This window comes from Lissotriton helveticus, chromosome 4_1 (genome assembly GCF_964261635.1).
Source record: "Lissotriton helveticus chromosome 4_1, aLisHel1.1, whole genome shotgun sequence".
Classification (NCBI taxonomy): Eukaryota; Metazoa; Chordata; class Amphibia; order Caudata; family Salamandridae; genus Lissotriton; species Lissotriton helveticus.
Window position 1 is genome coordinate 782,195,829 of NC_136063.1, and position 16,561 is coordinate 782,212,389.

The window sequence follows — 16,561 nt, forward strand, 5'->3', positions numbered from 1 at the left end:
TGGAGGCCATCTTTAGATTATCCCCAAAAATCGGTACAAAAACCTGTACGGGAGATCCTAAAGTTATACTGGGCAAAGTGCATAGCAGGGAGTTGTTATGGGGGAGCCATCTGGGGCTTGGCAGACACCTCGCCGTTACAAACCGTTGAAAATAATTTTTTGAGGCCTGCTAGCCGTACCTGCCTCGACATCTATCATTTTGCCTAGAGAAACTGGAATACCACCTATACACGATTTGATTAGCACGGCCACTTTAAACCTGTGGGACCGTGTCCGGATTAGGGAAGAAACTCATTTTACGAGGGATATGATTTTAGACTGCCTGTCTCAAGACCGTTGCAAGAAAATACCATGGTTAATTTACATCAGTGGCCTTTTAAATTAATGTAAGTTGTCCCTGAACTGGAATCAACCCGAAGATATAAAAATAATAGTGAGCTTGAACTAAAAAAAAAAAGTCTCTTGAATGCCAGGGCATTGTCAAGAGACGAGGCTTCGAGTACTAAGTTAACTGTTTAATTTTATCTCGAAGGCCCTATTGCCATGGGTATACAGCCATACCTCGTATTAATAACTAATGTTCACCACAGATTCTACCTAACCAGATTACGGATGAATACGCTTCACTACCTCTTTGCTTTTCCCAAAAGAGGCAAGTGGTGTGCTAACCTTCCAAAATGTCTGTGATGGCAGGTCTACACAGAGTACCCTTCACTTTTTACTTTTTTGTAAATCTTATATGGAAGCGAGAAAAATGTTTCTCCATCCTATTTTTAGAGAAAATTTCTTGTATTCCTACAAAGCTGGTTTTAATTATATATGAAATTTGGAGAAAGTATCAGTCTGTAATGCTGTAATTTGTTATATAATGTCGGTAACTAAACAAAGGAATGAGCTCGCTTATCTGGAAAAAATTGAATTATGAAACATTTTAAATTGTATGTTCCCTCATGAAATCTAAAATTGGATAAGGACCATGTCTTTTTAAAAAATGCTTAAAAATTGATTATTGTTAATTTTGTATATAAATGGATTTTAGTATGCTTTTATGGACATTATGTATGTTCCGAATAAAGCTTGATTTGATTTGACATCCAGGTCATTGCAAACTCTTAAAAAAAAAAAAAAAAAAGAATGAACAAATGGCCCTTTTATTATTTTGAAAGGGTGGCAGCCATACTTCTGAGGCTGGCAGCGAGGTCCTGGAGAGATTATAAAACCCCTGATGGACATCAGCTTTGGAGATCCTCCATACAATGATCTGGAAACCTGCTTATCCGCAGTGGTTTAGACTTAAATCTTGAGCTACATTTTCCGTGAGCAGTGTGCTAACTGAACAAGATAACCTAATGCAGCGCTCCACTTGCAGTTTTACATTAATTAATGACTTGAGCACCTTTTCGGTGTTCACCCTCTAGGGGCAGAGCGTTATCTCTGTCCTCATATGAACTTGTCTGTGTGCTTTACAGCGGATTACAGTGAATGTTTTCTTTCAGTAAGACTTCACACCTGCGTCATAAGTGGTTATCTTTCTTACCACCTTCTACAGTTTTGAAGGAAACTATTGCTATATATTGCTTTAGCAGTTTTAGCTAAAATCACCCAGGGCTGCTGTAATAGCATGAGAATTCAGCAGTAAGAGCTGGCCAGTTTCCTCTCGGAATGCACTTTTAGTTGTAGGGGACATACTATGGCATGACTTCTTTAAAGCTGGATAATCTCCATAACACTGCTTAGGTTCTGTTTTCTGCTTGAACAGTTTTAATGCTTGAGTTTAGCAAGTTACTCCGTCATGAGCTGTCATACCATTATCCCTTTGCATTCATATGTATTTATTTTGCATATGCCATCTGGCATACTATAAACTTAAGTTGCTAGGTTATGTAATGTAGGTGCAACGGGAGTCTACGCTGCAGGACATTAGGGTTCTTCTGTAGGTTGGTGCTGTAGTTTTAACACCAATGTTTATAGGGTTAATACACATTCCATGGCCTTTCTGAAAGAAATGGCAGTCGGGAGAACATGACTATGTGGAATGGGGTCAATACATTTGGAGAAATAGACTTTTATAGTCTGGGTGTGGGTATGTTTAGAGGAGGGATTTCTCAACATAGATTACTTTTCCCATCCTACATTTTGTACCTGAGCACAGATTTTATGAAACTGACTTTTGCATTGACAGAAAATTCAAATGATCTGCATTAAAATCATTTTTCGTTTGCCTCTGCGGGCAGTCTGGAGACACGCCTCCGCCATAGTGGAGGAGCCGCCCCAGCCTTTCTATTGTATTTGTAAGCATTTTCTCAATGTAAACTCCATTCCTTTTGTATTTTCCAGAGCGTTCACAACGTAAAGTTCCTTCATACAGTATTTGCCATGGAGTTAACAACGTAAAACATCTCTTTATTTTGTCAGAGGGTTCTCAAAGTAGAACGCCTTCAGTAAAATCCCTTCCACCTCACAACGTTAAAGACCTTCCAACTGAATAACATTTCCAGTTTCTTAGGAAAAAACAATGCAGCTTAAACAACACCACTCCTATTCAGCGAGCTACCATCTTAAAAAAAAAGTGAAAAAGACCATATTAGTCAGAGTCAAATATATCAACAGGGTGCAATTAGGAACCGTCTAGGTACACCAAGAACAGCCACTACCTAAACAAAGCCAATAAATAACCCATCAATCAGAACTAAAAGGTCAACAGGGCTTTTAGCCATTGTTTCATCATCATGTTGCATCTGCAGTTGATTAAAGAACTACTTACTTTATGCCACTCCACCAAAAACAAATTACAGGCTTAATGGCACAGAATGTAACCTACCACAAATGCCAAACGCCTGATAGCCCATTGAAGCAACTGCCAACCAAGAAAAAAGAGAAGGTGGCCAATCTATGCACCCAAAGCCCTCTCTCTCTCTCTGTACTTTTTAAAGGTAACATCAGTCTCAAACAGCTAGAGGTGTCTGTAGCAATCGCTGCTACATCAGTCTCCATAGGTAACTACCCAGAAGGTGTGAAGGGGAGAGCAACTATGTTGATTCCATATACTGGAATACCTGGGAATGAGAGAAAGTGGCAGTTTATAATATGGAACAAAAGGGGGTGGTGATGGACCAGGAAGCTTGTTTCCGGTCCAGGGAAGACATGGCTTGGCAGTTCGGGCTGGACTGTTCGCATGAGGCACAGGGTCAGACTGATTTGCATATGGCCATGTCTGAACTGGGGTGGCAGAGTGGGCTAAAGAACGGTGATGGATTAAACCCAGATATTTTGACTGGGTGTGAGTGTTTGATTGATTCAGATGCTCCGTCCATCACCACCCCCTTTAGTACCGCTTTTGGCCGCCATAAGTGTGGCAGGGTATGCTCAGACGTGAGTCCCTTGCTCACTTTGCCACTGGATTCAAGCAAGCCGGGCTGAAGACGGCTGGAATGCCAGAAACCGGTCCTCGGAAGCTTGTTTCCGGTCCAGGGAAGACATGGCTTGGCAGTTCGGGCTGGACTGTTCCCATGAGGCACAGGGTCAGACTGATTTGCATATGGGCATGTCTGAACTGGGGTGGCAGAGTGGGCTAAAGAACGGTGATGGATTAAACCCAGATATTTTGACTGGGTGTGAGTGTTTGATTGATTCAGATGCTCCATCCATCACCACACCCTTTTGTACCAGTTTATAATATGGAGGCACTTGTGGCAGTGGAGATCCCAAAGGTTACTTGGTCACTAGGGCCCTTTATATCTGTGCCATGGAGAATAACGTTCCTTCTAAAGTTTGCAGAAAGATGAATGATTGCTATTGTGACCTAACCAGGCTAGATGGGCCATCTGTCGGTGGCAATTACTCAGGGGCGCATTACGGTCCATTATTTCTTGCCCACCCTGCAACACAAGACAAAGACCCGCCATATGCAAATCAGTAAGAACACTTTTCCTCATGGGAAGAGCCTTCTGAACTGCCAGGCAAGGCCTTCTCCAGAACATACCACAAGCAACCCCAGACCAGTTGCGCACAACTTGGGGCTCGTCAGTAGGTTGTAGCTTGAGTCCTATTGTACAATATGCAAGGGACCCAGGGATGTGCATACCCACCACACTTAAGGCATCAACTGCAACAACAACACGGTGATAAAATGCTTGTGTTGCTCAAATATGAATTTACCTTAAAAAACAAAGGCGCAAAAGCTGTTTGGCAAAACAGGAACAGTTGGTTTAATTAAACACTTTGGCTGGGTGCACAGTTACAGAAGTGGGTCTGAGGACTGTCTCAAAGTGCAATCGATTTGAGCGCCATTATATACATTTCTTGGAGCATCATAAAATAATTCATAGATTCTTTTTAGGTAAATAAATGTGGGCCTAGTCATGGAGTCATAAATTACACCCACCTGATAACAAATGCAGGTGACTCTTGACATTGCGTGGACACAATGAGGGCCAGTGGGTAATGTGTCCAGATGGTCCGGCATGGGGAGTGAGTGTTCACTCTGTGTGCGGTGTCCTGATTGGGTGGGTGTTCCTAATTTAATGTGGCATCTAACTTTATAGTGTTTTGGGAACGCGCTCCTCTCTGACCATGTGCTCTTTATCTGAAAGAGACATGTTAGTGATAGATTCCTTACCTTAGAATATCCCCAGGCGTCAGACTGGATCCGGAAATTTTTGCGTAGCAATACCCCTTCGCGTCGGTAGGCGTCGTCTGCGGCTCCGCGTCTGTCGTCGGCGTCGTTAGCGCCGGAATGACGTCGTCGGAGTACTTAGACGCCGCCCATGCGCGCTGACGTCAGTTCTTCTATTTTCCGCGCCAGCTAGCACAGATCCGGAGAAGCTCTACCCCTAGTCATTTTTTGACTAAAACTTTTGATCTTTTTGATAATTTTTCTACTCGAGTCTTCGACTCCAACGGTGCCGGTAGGGATGCCCGGGTTCAAGCCCTGTTCGAAGTGCGACCGACTGATGTCGGTCACGGACCCCCATCGCCGGTGCCTGAAGTGCTTAGGCCTCGACCACGACGACCGCACCTGCTCCGACTGCCGGGCCCTGGCGTCGAAGGCTAGGCAGGAGCGGTCCCGCAAGCGGCTTGAGCTCCGGCAGTCGGCCCCGCGCCGCTCCAGGTCCCGGTCCCACGGGAGGTCGAGGGACCGGTCGCGGGATCCAAGTCCTCAGGTAAGAGGCGTGAGAGGTTGGCGCGGCATCATCGCCCCTCCGACCCACCCCGACGCTCGCACGATGTGGCCGGGGGTTCGGGCGACACCGCCCACGTGGCTCCAAGAGAGTCGCAAGCGTCGCCGCTTGCCCCACACCTTCGGGTCCCTGGGCACGGCAAGACGCCGGAGGAGGTCGAGCAGTACCTCATGGCCATGAAGTCCCTCCCTCCTCGGCTGGGCCCTGCGGCACCTTCGGGCCCAGCGGTCCCGGCTGGAGGCCCTAGCGGGTCGGGCGCTTCGGCCCGGCGCCGCCGGCGACTTCGGTCCCGGCGCCGCAGGACCTCACCGGACCCGCTTCCGGATCCGGGTCGTCGCCGGTCGACCTCACCGGCGCCGGCCCCGAGGGTGTCGCGCCCGTTGCGGGCGTCGTCCCCAATCTTACCTTCGGTCCGACTCTGGCGCCGGAACGGCGGCGCCGCTTCCGACGGCCTTTGGAGATTTTTATTTCCATGAGGAGGCCCAGTCTGTTGACCCTGAGTTACAGGAGACTGGTGACGGATGTGATTGGGAGGGGTCTGAGGACCCTCTGGCACAGGAGTGCCAGTCTCAAGAGGACTGGACATATGAGCTTGGGGAGGCCAGTGGTATTGACACCTCGCCAGACACTGGATTTGTCTCCCCTCCCACCGTGTCTACGGAGGAGGGGGCTGCTTATAGTGTAGTGTTAACGAGGGCAGCCAAGGCCTTGGGCCATTAGCTCCCCGTTGCGGCCGTGAGGACTAACCTCCTCACTGAGGTTCTTAAACCGCAGGCAAGCTCCAGTGAGCCTCTGCTGCCGTTTAATGAAGCCTTATGTGACGTTCTTGTTGGCGCTTGGTCCAAGCCCGCCACGGGTCCGCCTGTGGAAAGGAACGTGGACAGACGCTACCGCCCGGCTCCGGGCGACCCTTGCTTTTTGTCCACCCATCCCACCCCGAGAGCCTGGTTATCCAGGCCTCCACTTCCCAGACCGCATTCCCGACGGCCCCGCCCGATCGGGAATCCAAGAGATACGAACAGTTCGGGAAGAAAGTGTTCTCGTCCCTGAGATTGGGACTGCGGTCTGTCAATACCGCGTGTCTCTTGGGCCGCTACACCCACACCCTGTGGGACATGGTCGCGGACGTGCTGCCACAATGCCCGGAGGAGGTCCGGGCTAAACTCGCCCAAGCCCTTGTGGAGGGTCGAGATGCGGCACGATACTCTATCCGGTGTGGACTGGATACCACGGACTCACTGGGCAGGGCGATGGGAACGACGGTGGCGGTTCGCCGCCACGCCTGGTTGAGGTCCGCCAATTTCTCGGCCGATGTCCAGGCCACTCTCCTGGATATGCCGTTCGATGGCCGTCGCCTTTTTGGCGACAAGGCAGACCATGCGCTGGAGCGCTTTAAGGACTCCAGGGCTACGGCCAAGTCCTTAGGCCTCTCGGCCACGCGCCAGCAATCAGGTGCCTTTCACTCTTTTCGTGGCCACGGAAGGGGCGTCCCCACACATGCTGCCAGCCACGCACCGCAGAATACCCAGCAGCGGGGTGGCGGCCGTGGAAACCGCCGTGGCGGCGGCGGTCGGAGTCAGCGGCGAGGCCAGTCCACACCTCCCTCCGCAGCACCTGCCTCCAAACCTTCCTAGTCCGAGCTTTCAGGCCCATGTGACGCCTCTGGGAGGCAGGGTTCGCCATCACCACTTCCACTGGCGCACTGTCACATCGGACAGGTGGGTGCTGCAAATCGTCCGAAGGGGCTACTCCCTCCCCTTCGAGGTGACCCCTCCAGCCATGCCACCGCAATTCCACCGCGTGTCGGGGATCACTTGCAACTTCTGCAAGAGGAAGTCACGGCCCTCTTGGCCAAGGGGGGCCATCGAGCGCGTTCCTGGGCCAGAAGTGGGGTGTGGATGTTACTCCCACTACTTTCTGGTGCCCAAGAAGGGCAAGGGGGGCCTGCACCCGATCTTGGACCTACGGAACGTCAACGGCTTCCTCCGTCAAGAGAAGTTCAAGATGCTGACTTTGGCTCAGGTCTTAGCTGCCCTGGACCCCGGAGACTGGATGGTAGCGTTTGGACTTGCAGGACGCTTATTTTCACATCTCCGTCCTGCCGGCCCACCGGCGTTACCTGCGGTTCACGGTAGGCCACGAGCACTTTCAGTTTACCGTGCTCCCCTTTGGCCTTACCAGCGCCCCACGGGTGTTCACGAAGGTGATGGCGGTAGTCGCAGCTCATCTGCGCAGGTTAGGGGTGTCAGTCTTCCCCTACCTCGACGACTGGTTGTTGAAGGCGTGCTCGCCCCAATCAGTCGTCAGCCACCTCCAGACTACGGCCGATCTCCTGCATTTGCTGGGGTTCTCCATCAATGTGCCGAAGTCGCACTTGTGTCCCTCTCAGAAGCTCCTCTTCATCGGAGCGGTTCTAGACTCGGCGCTGTTTCGGGTTTACCCTCCCGAACAGCGGGTTCGGGATATTCAGGCTCTGATTCCCATCTTTCAGCCTTTATCCCGAGTCTCGGTCAGGTTGACGCTGCGGCTTCTGGTACTGATGGCCTCCTGCATCCTACTGGTGCGTCACGCCCGGTGGCGGATGCGCGCTCTGCAGTGGGACCTGAAGTTTCAGTGGGCCCAGCATCAGGGCAACTTGTCCGATCACGTCTTGATCTCGGAGGGCACTGCTAGACAGTTGCAGTGGTGGCTCACGGACCGCGATTGGGTCAGTGGCAGGTCCCTCTCCCTACCCCACCCGGAGCACGTAGTTGTGACGGACGCGTCCTTCCAGGGCTGGGGTGGCCACATGGGAGAGGCGGAGATCAGAGGACTCTGGTCTCCGGCGGAGGCCCGGCTCCACATCAACCTGTTGGAGTTACGGGCGATTCGTCTAGCGCTGAAGGCATTCCTCCCCTCTGTCCGGGGGAGTGTGGTGCAGGTGTTCACTGACAACACCACCGCCATGTGGTACTGCAACAAACAGGGCGGGGTGGGGTCGTGGACCCTATGCCAGGAGGCTCTTCGCCTCTGGCAGTGGCTGGAAAGTCACGGTGTGACCCTGGTAGTTCAACACCTGGCAGGTTCTCTGAATGCCAGGGCGGACGAACTCAGCCGTCGGTGCATGATGGATCACGAATGGCGTCTGAACTCGGTCGTGGCGCAAGGCCTCTTTCAGCAATGGGGAGAGCCTTGGTTAGATCTATTCGCCACCGAAGAGAACGCGCAATGTCATCAGTTCTGCGCATTGGAATTTCCAGGGCGGCACTCGCTCGGAGACGCTTTTCGTCGCGAGTGGAGTTGCGGTCTATTGTACGCCTTTCCGCCTGTACCACTTCTGCCCAGAGTGCTGAAGAAGATCAAGCGCGACCGGGCCCAAGTCATCCTTGTGGCTCCGGACTGGGCACGAAGATACTGGTATCCCGAGCTACTCAGCATGTCAGTAGATCCCCCGATTCGTCTGCCCCTTCGGGAGGACCTTCTGTCGCAGCAGCAGGAGACGGTCCTCCACCCGAACCTGTCCAGTCTCCACCTACAAGCTTGGAGATTGAGCGGCGACAGTTGAGGCCATTTGACTTGCCTCCCGAAGTCTGTAATGTCATTCTGGCAGCCAGGCGTCCCTCCACAAAGTCAGTATACGCCTGCAGGTGGAACAGATTTGTGGCATGGTGCACAGCAAAGGCTGTGGATCCACTCTCTGCCCCCCTTTCTGAGGTTCTCCTCTTCCTTCTTTCTCTTGCCCAGCAGGGCTCTGCTCTGGGCACTGTCAAGGGCTACCTTTCTGCCCTTTCTGCCTTCTTAAGGCTCCCTGATAAGCCTTCTTTGTTCAAGTCCCCTATTGTAAATCGATTTCTTAAGGGCATCACGCACATGTTCCCTCCTGTTCCCTTCATGATGCCCCAGTGGGACTTGAACCTTGTTCTTACCTTCCTGATGTGCGCTCCCTTTGAGCCACTTCACAACTGTCCTCTTCGTCTTCTGACTCTAAAGACTGCTTTCCTGGTTGCGATCACCTCTGCCAGGAGAGTGAGTGAGTGAGCTCCAGGCCCTTTCTTGTACTCCACCTTTCCTTTCTGTCCATCCGGACAAGGTTGTGTTGCGTACAAAGCCATCTTTCCTGCCCAAGGTTGTCTCAGCCTTCCACAGTGGGCAGTCCATCACCTTGCCGACCTTCTTTCCGCCTCCGCATCCCTCTAAAGAGGAAGAGCGGCTCCACCGTCTGGACCCAAAACGTGCGCTCTCATTCTATTTGGATCGCACACGCCAGCTCCGGGTGGATGACCAACTCTTTGTTGGCTACGTGGGTGCTAAGAAGGGGAAGGCGGTACACAAGCGGACCATCTACCGGTGGATCATCTTGTGTATCCAGGCATGTTACTCCATGGCTAGGAAGGAGCCCCCTGTTGGATTGAGGGCTCACTCCACTCGGGCCAAGGCGACTACAACTGCCCTGGGCCGAGGTGTGCCCTTACAGGACATTTGCCAGGCATCTACGTGGGCCTCGCTGCACACGTTCGCACAACACTACTGCCTGGACAGCCAAGTCCGGAGGAATGGCTTCTTTGGCCGTTCCGTCCTCCAGGACTTTCTGGTGTGATTATTGGCTCGCAGACCCACCACCGGGGTTGGTATTGCTAGGGTATCTATTCTAAGGTAAGGAATCTATCACTAACGTGTCTCTTTCAGATGCACAAGTTACTACTTGTGTAACGATATATCTGTAAGAGACATTAGTTAGTGATAGATTCCTTACCGACCCACCCATCCTCCCCGTTCTGCGAACCGATATCTAGGGTTAAGGTCATCCCCTTTCAGGGCCCTAGTTTCTTGGCACCAGTGTTGGTTCTATCATGGCTCTGCGTATCTGGCGCGGAAAAGCTGTGTATCAGAACTGACGTCAGTGCGCATGGGCGGCGTCTAAGTACTCCGACGACGTCATTCCGGCGCTAACGACGCCGACGACGGACGCGGAGCCGCAGACGACGCCTACCGACGCGCAGGGGTATTGCTACGCAAAAATTTCCGGATCCAGTCTGACGCCTGGGGATATTCTAAGGTAAGGAATCTATCACTAACGTCTCTTACAGATATATCATTACACAAGTAGTAACTTGTGCATCGGGCCGATCTTCCCAGAACATTGTGGTGTCACTGCCTTACTTTGGGATTAATCTGGGTTTCTCCTGTGTGCATGTTGGATCTGCTGGTTATGTGTCATCCCACCAGCGGCGGCTCCTCTGCTAAGGCAGAGGAGTGTTGCCCTGCTGCCTTTCAGCAGTGCAAGGAAAGGAAACCTAAAATAATAATAACTGAGTTATCATTTTATGTTTCCGTGCTGCTTTGCGGGTGAGTTGTAGACGCTGTTCTGCTCCCGGAGCTGGGCAGGGGAGGAGTGGTTTGCTAACTTCTAAGTGCACATGACTGTTAGGCCGGCCCTCTGGGACCAGCCAAACAGTCATGCGCACTTTCTGTGTTCTCCATGCAGGCTGCATTACATGTGATTGGTTAGGGGAGCCGGCTGTCTGTTCCTTGAGTTCGACGGAGGAGAGCAGGAGCAGAAACTTGGGACCTGGCAACAAGGTATTTGTTTTTTGTTAAAAAAATTTACATTGCACCCCCACCCTCCACCCCCCTGCCACCCCCCTGCATGCCCCCCATCCCTGCACCCGCCTCCCCACCTGTGCCGGCCGCAACTGCATCCCCCCTGTGATCTGTCAATCAGTTGCTTCAGGCCTAGGTTGCAGGACCTGCCTGACCACGTATTGCTGATTCAGGGTTGATGGAGAGGTCATATCGGGTGACTTCGACAACAGTGATACGATTTCATTTTTAAGCACACATTTACCATTACTTACATCGACATCGATATTAACAATGAATTAATCTCAGCCACTGGTAATCGCTTGAATGGTATGCCGGTCCATCTTTTCCCACCCATCATGCCACTGTAAACAAGGCCGCCCTAAGCAAATCAGCAAACCACCCTGATCCTCATCGGAACAATCTGTCCCAAACTGCCATGCAAGCCCCTCCTACTCTACCCAGAAGGGTCCAAAAGCAACCTTTTTCTGTTTCACCCTGCGTGGGGATTCCAGTAGCTGGAGTTTGAGTCCTATGTGCCATAGGGCTCAAACTACACACTACTGTTAACCCCAAGGACCCTCGTCTGGGCATACCCGTTGCACTTAGGGCGTCAGCTGCAACAAGATGATGGATGAAATATGCCATGGTATAGTTTTAAATGGCTAAAATAATAGACTCCATACAATCCCACTAACGTTTCAAATCATTTTTAGGTCGAGTCTAGAGGCAACGCGCATGCGCTGCTTGGTCTGAAAGGCATGCTGTATTAGGGTATGTACTGGAAGCCCCGCCCACTTTCTACCTATATTTGTCGTTGGCTTGTGTCATTGTCCTTCGAAAATTCTGGCTTCTGATTCGTAAGTAGGCTTGTTCGTACCGCCTTGTTTCCATTTGTTACTGCCCATAACGACTGGACCTTTTACTTGGCTTGTTACACGGTCTCCGTTATTTAGTGGGTTAGCGGTATTTTCTTTAACGGTCTTTCCTTATACCAGCACAGTCTGCTTTCACTTTAACGATGATGCTGTTTTATTGAATTAATTTGCAGCGCGGTCTGCATCAGTTCAGTGTAGCACATGCAAACAAGCATTTGCAATGCAACAGGTGTCTCACACCTCACCGAGTTTGAGCTATTGGCATTGTAAATGACAATGCCTATTATTTATGTTTTGGTTTTTGAAACATAAATAAAACGCATTGTCATTTACAGTGCCAATAGCTTAAACCTGTGTAAATGCGAGACCTATTGCATTGCAAATGCTTGTTCATCAACAGATTCTAGAGACTACAATCCTCTTGTTGACTGTGTCCATAGTTTTAAAATGTGGTTAAAAGAACTCTTTTGGAAACTTAAAAAAGGCTTTTTAAGCCTTCCTTGGCAATACATTTGCTTTGATTTTTAGATGGGCAGAATTCTATTTGAAAACCTATAAGATGCTAAAAGTCATCAGTTTATGCCCCAAAGGGAGTCTCCGTATAAAAAAGAAAAGGATTTATTTAGGTATTTGGAGACTTTTCTGTTTTTAATTTTACATTTTTCATGTAGACAATTGGAACAATTAAATGTAATTGACTATTACAGTATATGTATGCACATGGTCAAACAAGGTACAACAAAATACTTAATTGCGTAGGTTTACTATAGAAAAATAAACAAAACATTGAAGAGTTAACAATGAACAGAAACAATTTATTTAGTGCGTAAGGTACAAGAAAAAGCCATGCTCCTTCTCGCACAATTTATAAGATAAACTGTAGTTCGTACGGGCTGTTCACATGGTATTAATGTGTACATTCATAGCGAGATGTAGCCCAGTAAATGACTGCATACATCTAAAATGAATAATCACATTTGCGCATGGTCAGATCCCATTCGGGGACCATAGAGCAGCAGGGGTTACTGGCCCACAAATTTGGAGACTAGGTGCGTTTTAACACCGATGTCCCGGGGCATTATCTACTGTGGCAATGCAGAGTTGGTGCCAAGTACATTCTTCCCACATTTAGTTCTCAGAATAGTGAGGGCGAGGTGTCCAAGGATTCTCATGGAAATACCGTGAAGGTAGATACTTAGAATTTAAGGAAAGCGGTTTTGCATTGTGAACTCTGACAAAGGTGATAAGAAACTTTTTTGCTTTTCAGGGGCATGCAAATGTGAATGGCAAGGTATCTTTAAGAAGGCGAGACCTGGTTTTGACAAGGCATGCTAAATATTGTGTACAGTAACTCTCACCGATTGTACTTCTTTGAGCTCCAAAGTAGCGTACGTATTGTTAAATTAGTTGTAAACAATTAGAAATGAGTTATAAAATTATTGATGGGGTATGTGTTCAGTTTGCAGTTGGACCATCCGACCTCCACGTGTAAATGTTTCAGGTATTCAGCAGACTTCCTTGTTCAGTCCTCTGGCACATTCTCCAATTTACTTCAGGGTGTGTCAAGAAATAACAACAATAAATGCCCTATACATCTGTCAGATCCAACTTCTGTTTAGGGCTGAAAGTGAAATTGCATAATTTTCATTACAAAAGTCCTTGAAAGTTTAACAAAGTATGTCTTTGCAACAAAATGTGACTAGCTGGTATCTCAAATCACTTTTTATTAACCTTCTATTAAAAAGTGTTGGGAAATACTGGCAAGAGGGTGTTGGGAGTAGAAAACGTCTCTTCTCAAAGCATTATCTGTGCTAACCAGTCTTTAACTTGTAGCCTCAAAACCTTTTTAGCACAATATACATGCTTGATTTCTTTGTATGGTGAAATTCAGTAATTTCGCAAATTTCACCAGCGCAATTAACATTTTGCCACAGTCTACTTGTATTATGACCATCTACGATGCAGTAAGGCTGTGTGCAGCCAAATGTACTGTAAAATTCACCAAGAGTTGATAGTGAGACAATTATAGTTTGATTTCTTCTCCTGTATCTCTCTCACTTAGGAGCTGTCCAAGATCACAATGCCGGTCATATTTAATGAGCCTCTAAGTTTTCTACAGAGATTAACGGAGTACATGGAGCATACCTACCTCATCAAAAAAGCCTGCTCCTATTCCAACACCATCGACAGAATGCAGGTGAAGTAACTACGTTTAAAATGGTTTGAAACTGCTTTCCTCTGTGTCCTTTCTCTTTCTAACCTCTAAAGGTTAGTAACGTTAAGGGCAGCTTATACTTTCAAAGAAAAACATGTAAACGTACACTTTATTATGAAATCAGTGACAGCAACTAAGTAGTTATTCTTTAGACAGTTACTTATTAGAAAATATAGCTTTTGGCCCCTTGCAACTCTTTTTACGTTTGACAAATATGCATGAAACTTTCTAGAACGTACACGTTCACATAAGCTCAATCGTAAAAAACGTTTTGGTCACATTTGGACGGGGATATTGATAGTAGTCCTTAAATGTATGTTTCCTATTCAAAGTAATGGTTGTTCTCCGCTGTACAGAATTATGCCAAACATAAAACTTTGTGCCAAGGTATATGGTTTGGTTCAAATCGGTTGAGATTTTTAAGACTTTTTTTGAACAAGCATTGGGAAAACCAATGGGTCTTTACGACTTATATTGCCTTTTGTGTCAATGGTCGGTTTAGGCACTCAATTTATAATATTTGCACTCTGTTACTCATCTTTGCACTTATTTGTCCAGTAATCCATCCAGTGACTCATTCTTACATTCACCTTTTAACACAACCACAATAACACACACCCAAAATATACAACATATGCAAAATAGATTAAATGTTGAAAAAGCATATGCTTTCAATGACGAAACTAAATATAGCAGTGGTGTCAGTCTTGCAAGGGTATGGTAAAATAGCCTATTGTTGTTTTAAAGTTTCAGCATGGCATTTAGAACCAGCGTGTTTGCCATCTTGAAATGATAAAACAATGATACGCTGTGGTCAACCGCAATTCAGTAACAGTCTCTTGGTTTGTAGGAAGTAGCCATGTGAGATGCAGCACACTGCAGATGAAATGAGCAGCAAGCGAATGATCCAATAACACTCCATGGAGCGCTGTAGTATCTCCATGAGAAATATTAAAGTAAAGAGAGGAGAAGCAAAGAAATAAAAGGTAAATATGAATGGAGAAAATTGGAAGGCAACCAGTCCTGACGCTGAAGAGCATTCATTTACAGGTGAATGTGATCATACGGCAAGAGAGTTAATGACTGATATGGGCTGAACCATTATCCCTGGCAGTATGCTGTCATTTTTTTGTCAAATTTATTTATTGGCATTTATATATTTCAACATTACATTAGGTGCATCATTGTAAGTAAGACAGCTCTTCAACCTTGCTTGGTTGACAGCGCACTGGCAATGCGGCATATCAATGAGGAGCTACAACAGTTACACAAAATAGCATGCAAGTGAATCATGGGCGCCCAGGCATGCCCGCAGTATAAAAGAGTCAATGTGTCCCATTTCTGAGTGGAGAGACAAGCCTTACATGTATAGTCCAACTGCAAAGAAACATTTGCGATAAACAGAAACATCAAACTGCGGCACTGTCACCAGGATACAGCACAATTCGTCCCCATTTCCATCTCTTAAGCTTGCATGTCACCATTTCTGTTGCTTCCATGCCTCAATGAAATGTTGTACACCTGTCCGCGTGCCAGACGCGCTACCCGCTGGGCACCTGGCAGTATACTGTCATGGTTGAAAGCAGAGTGTAAAGGACGCTCATACAGACCAGTGTCAGAACAGAGCTAACCCAAAGGGCCTCGCGCACGAAACTTGTAGTTTGCCGATTTTAATGATGGTTTAGAACAGCATGTGGCATAGTCCTGACGCGTTTCGTTCTCTGTGGAACTTTTTTGAAGGTATGCCTTGCACCTAAACACGCAGTTTGTCTCCCCAGTCCGATGTTCTCAATTTGAATTAATTTCCTCTGGTGGCGTTCTCATTTTGAATTCACTTCCTCTGGTGACGAATTGCATTATGGAGCCTGTGGTTCAGACGGCTGTGTCACATTTTCTTCCCTCCAGTGGGCGGTGTAATTTCCATACTGTTCGGAACGTGGATCACTCATTAAATATATATATAGATATAGATATATCGATATTTAATGAATATTTTATTATATTATATTACAAGATACTGGCAGACAGGAAGAAGAGATTCTAGTAAGAATTATTACAGTGCAAATCTTTACCCCCAATAGGTTGTCAGAGGTGGTTATGAACACCAAATTCCTTACCTACTAAGATGATCTGTGGCATTCGTTTCTTGAATCTGGAGACTCCCACTAAGTCATTATTGGAAGCTGGGGACCCTGGGCCTAAGCAATTTATATGATTTGATCTTAAAAACAATATACAAAAATACAAAAAAAAGTATGCACTAAAAAAAAATTACATATTTAGTTTCATTCCCAATCAAATATAGAATTGTTTTTAATTTATTTTTATTTTGCTTCTTTATTTGCATATGTTTATGAATTTTAAATTATTGATTATAATATTATTTAATTTAGTGACACAGTCATGGACCCCCTGAGTAGACCTTGTGGACCCCCTCTGGGTCCTCGAGCCACAGGTTAAGAACAGCTGTCTTAGAATTTTCCTCAGGATTTAGACTGGATCTGAAAAATCTTGAGCAGTACCTCTATGTGCCGGTAGTTAGCGTCGATCAGCACCATGATGGCATTGTCTGCGTCTGAAGTGATGTGGTGGTGTCCATACAAATGCCACCCCAGCGCACTGATATCAGTTCCTTTCTTTACACGGCCATAACGTTGATCCGAAGAGCTGCCTCAGTCACTTTTTTTTACCACTTCTTTTGACACTTTATCAACCCTTTTTGTGCTTTT

General features: G+C 47.5%; 1 protein-coding gene across 3 annotated transcripts in view; it reads left to right on the forward strand.

Moving 5' to 3' along the window:
• OSBPL1A (oxysterol binding protein like 1A) overlaps positions 1 to 16,561 on the forward strand; it is a 1,891,697-nt gene that overhangs the window by 1,287,034 nt on the left and 588,102 nt on the right. For all 3 annotated transcript variants that reach the window (XM_078687412.1, XM_078687413.1, XM_078687414.1), the window contains one exon: positions 13,680 to 13,814. In XM_078687412.1, coding sequence (XP_078543538.1) covers positions 13,680 to 13,814 — 135 coding nt within the window. The remainder of the gene's footprint in view (positions 1 to 13,679; positions 13,815 to 16,561) is intronic.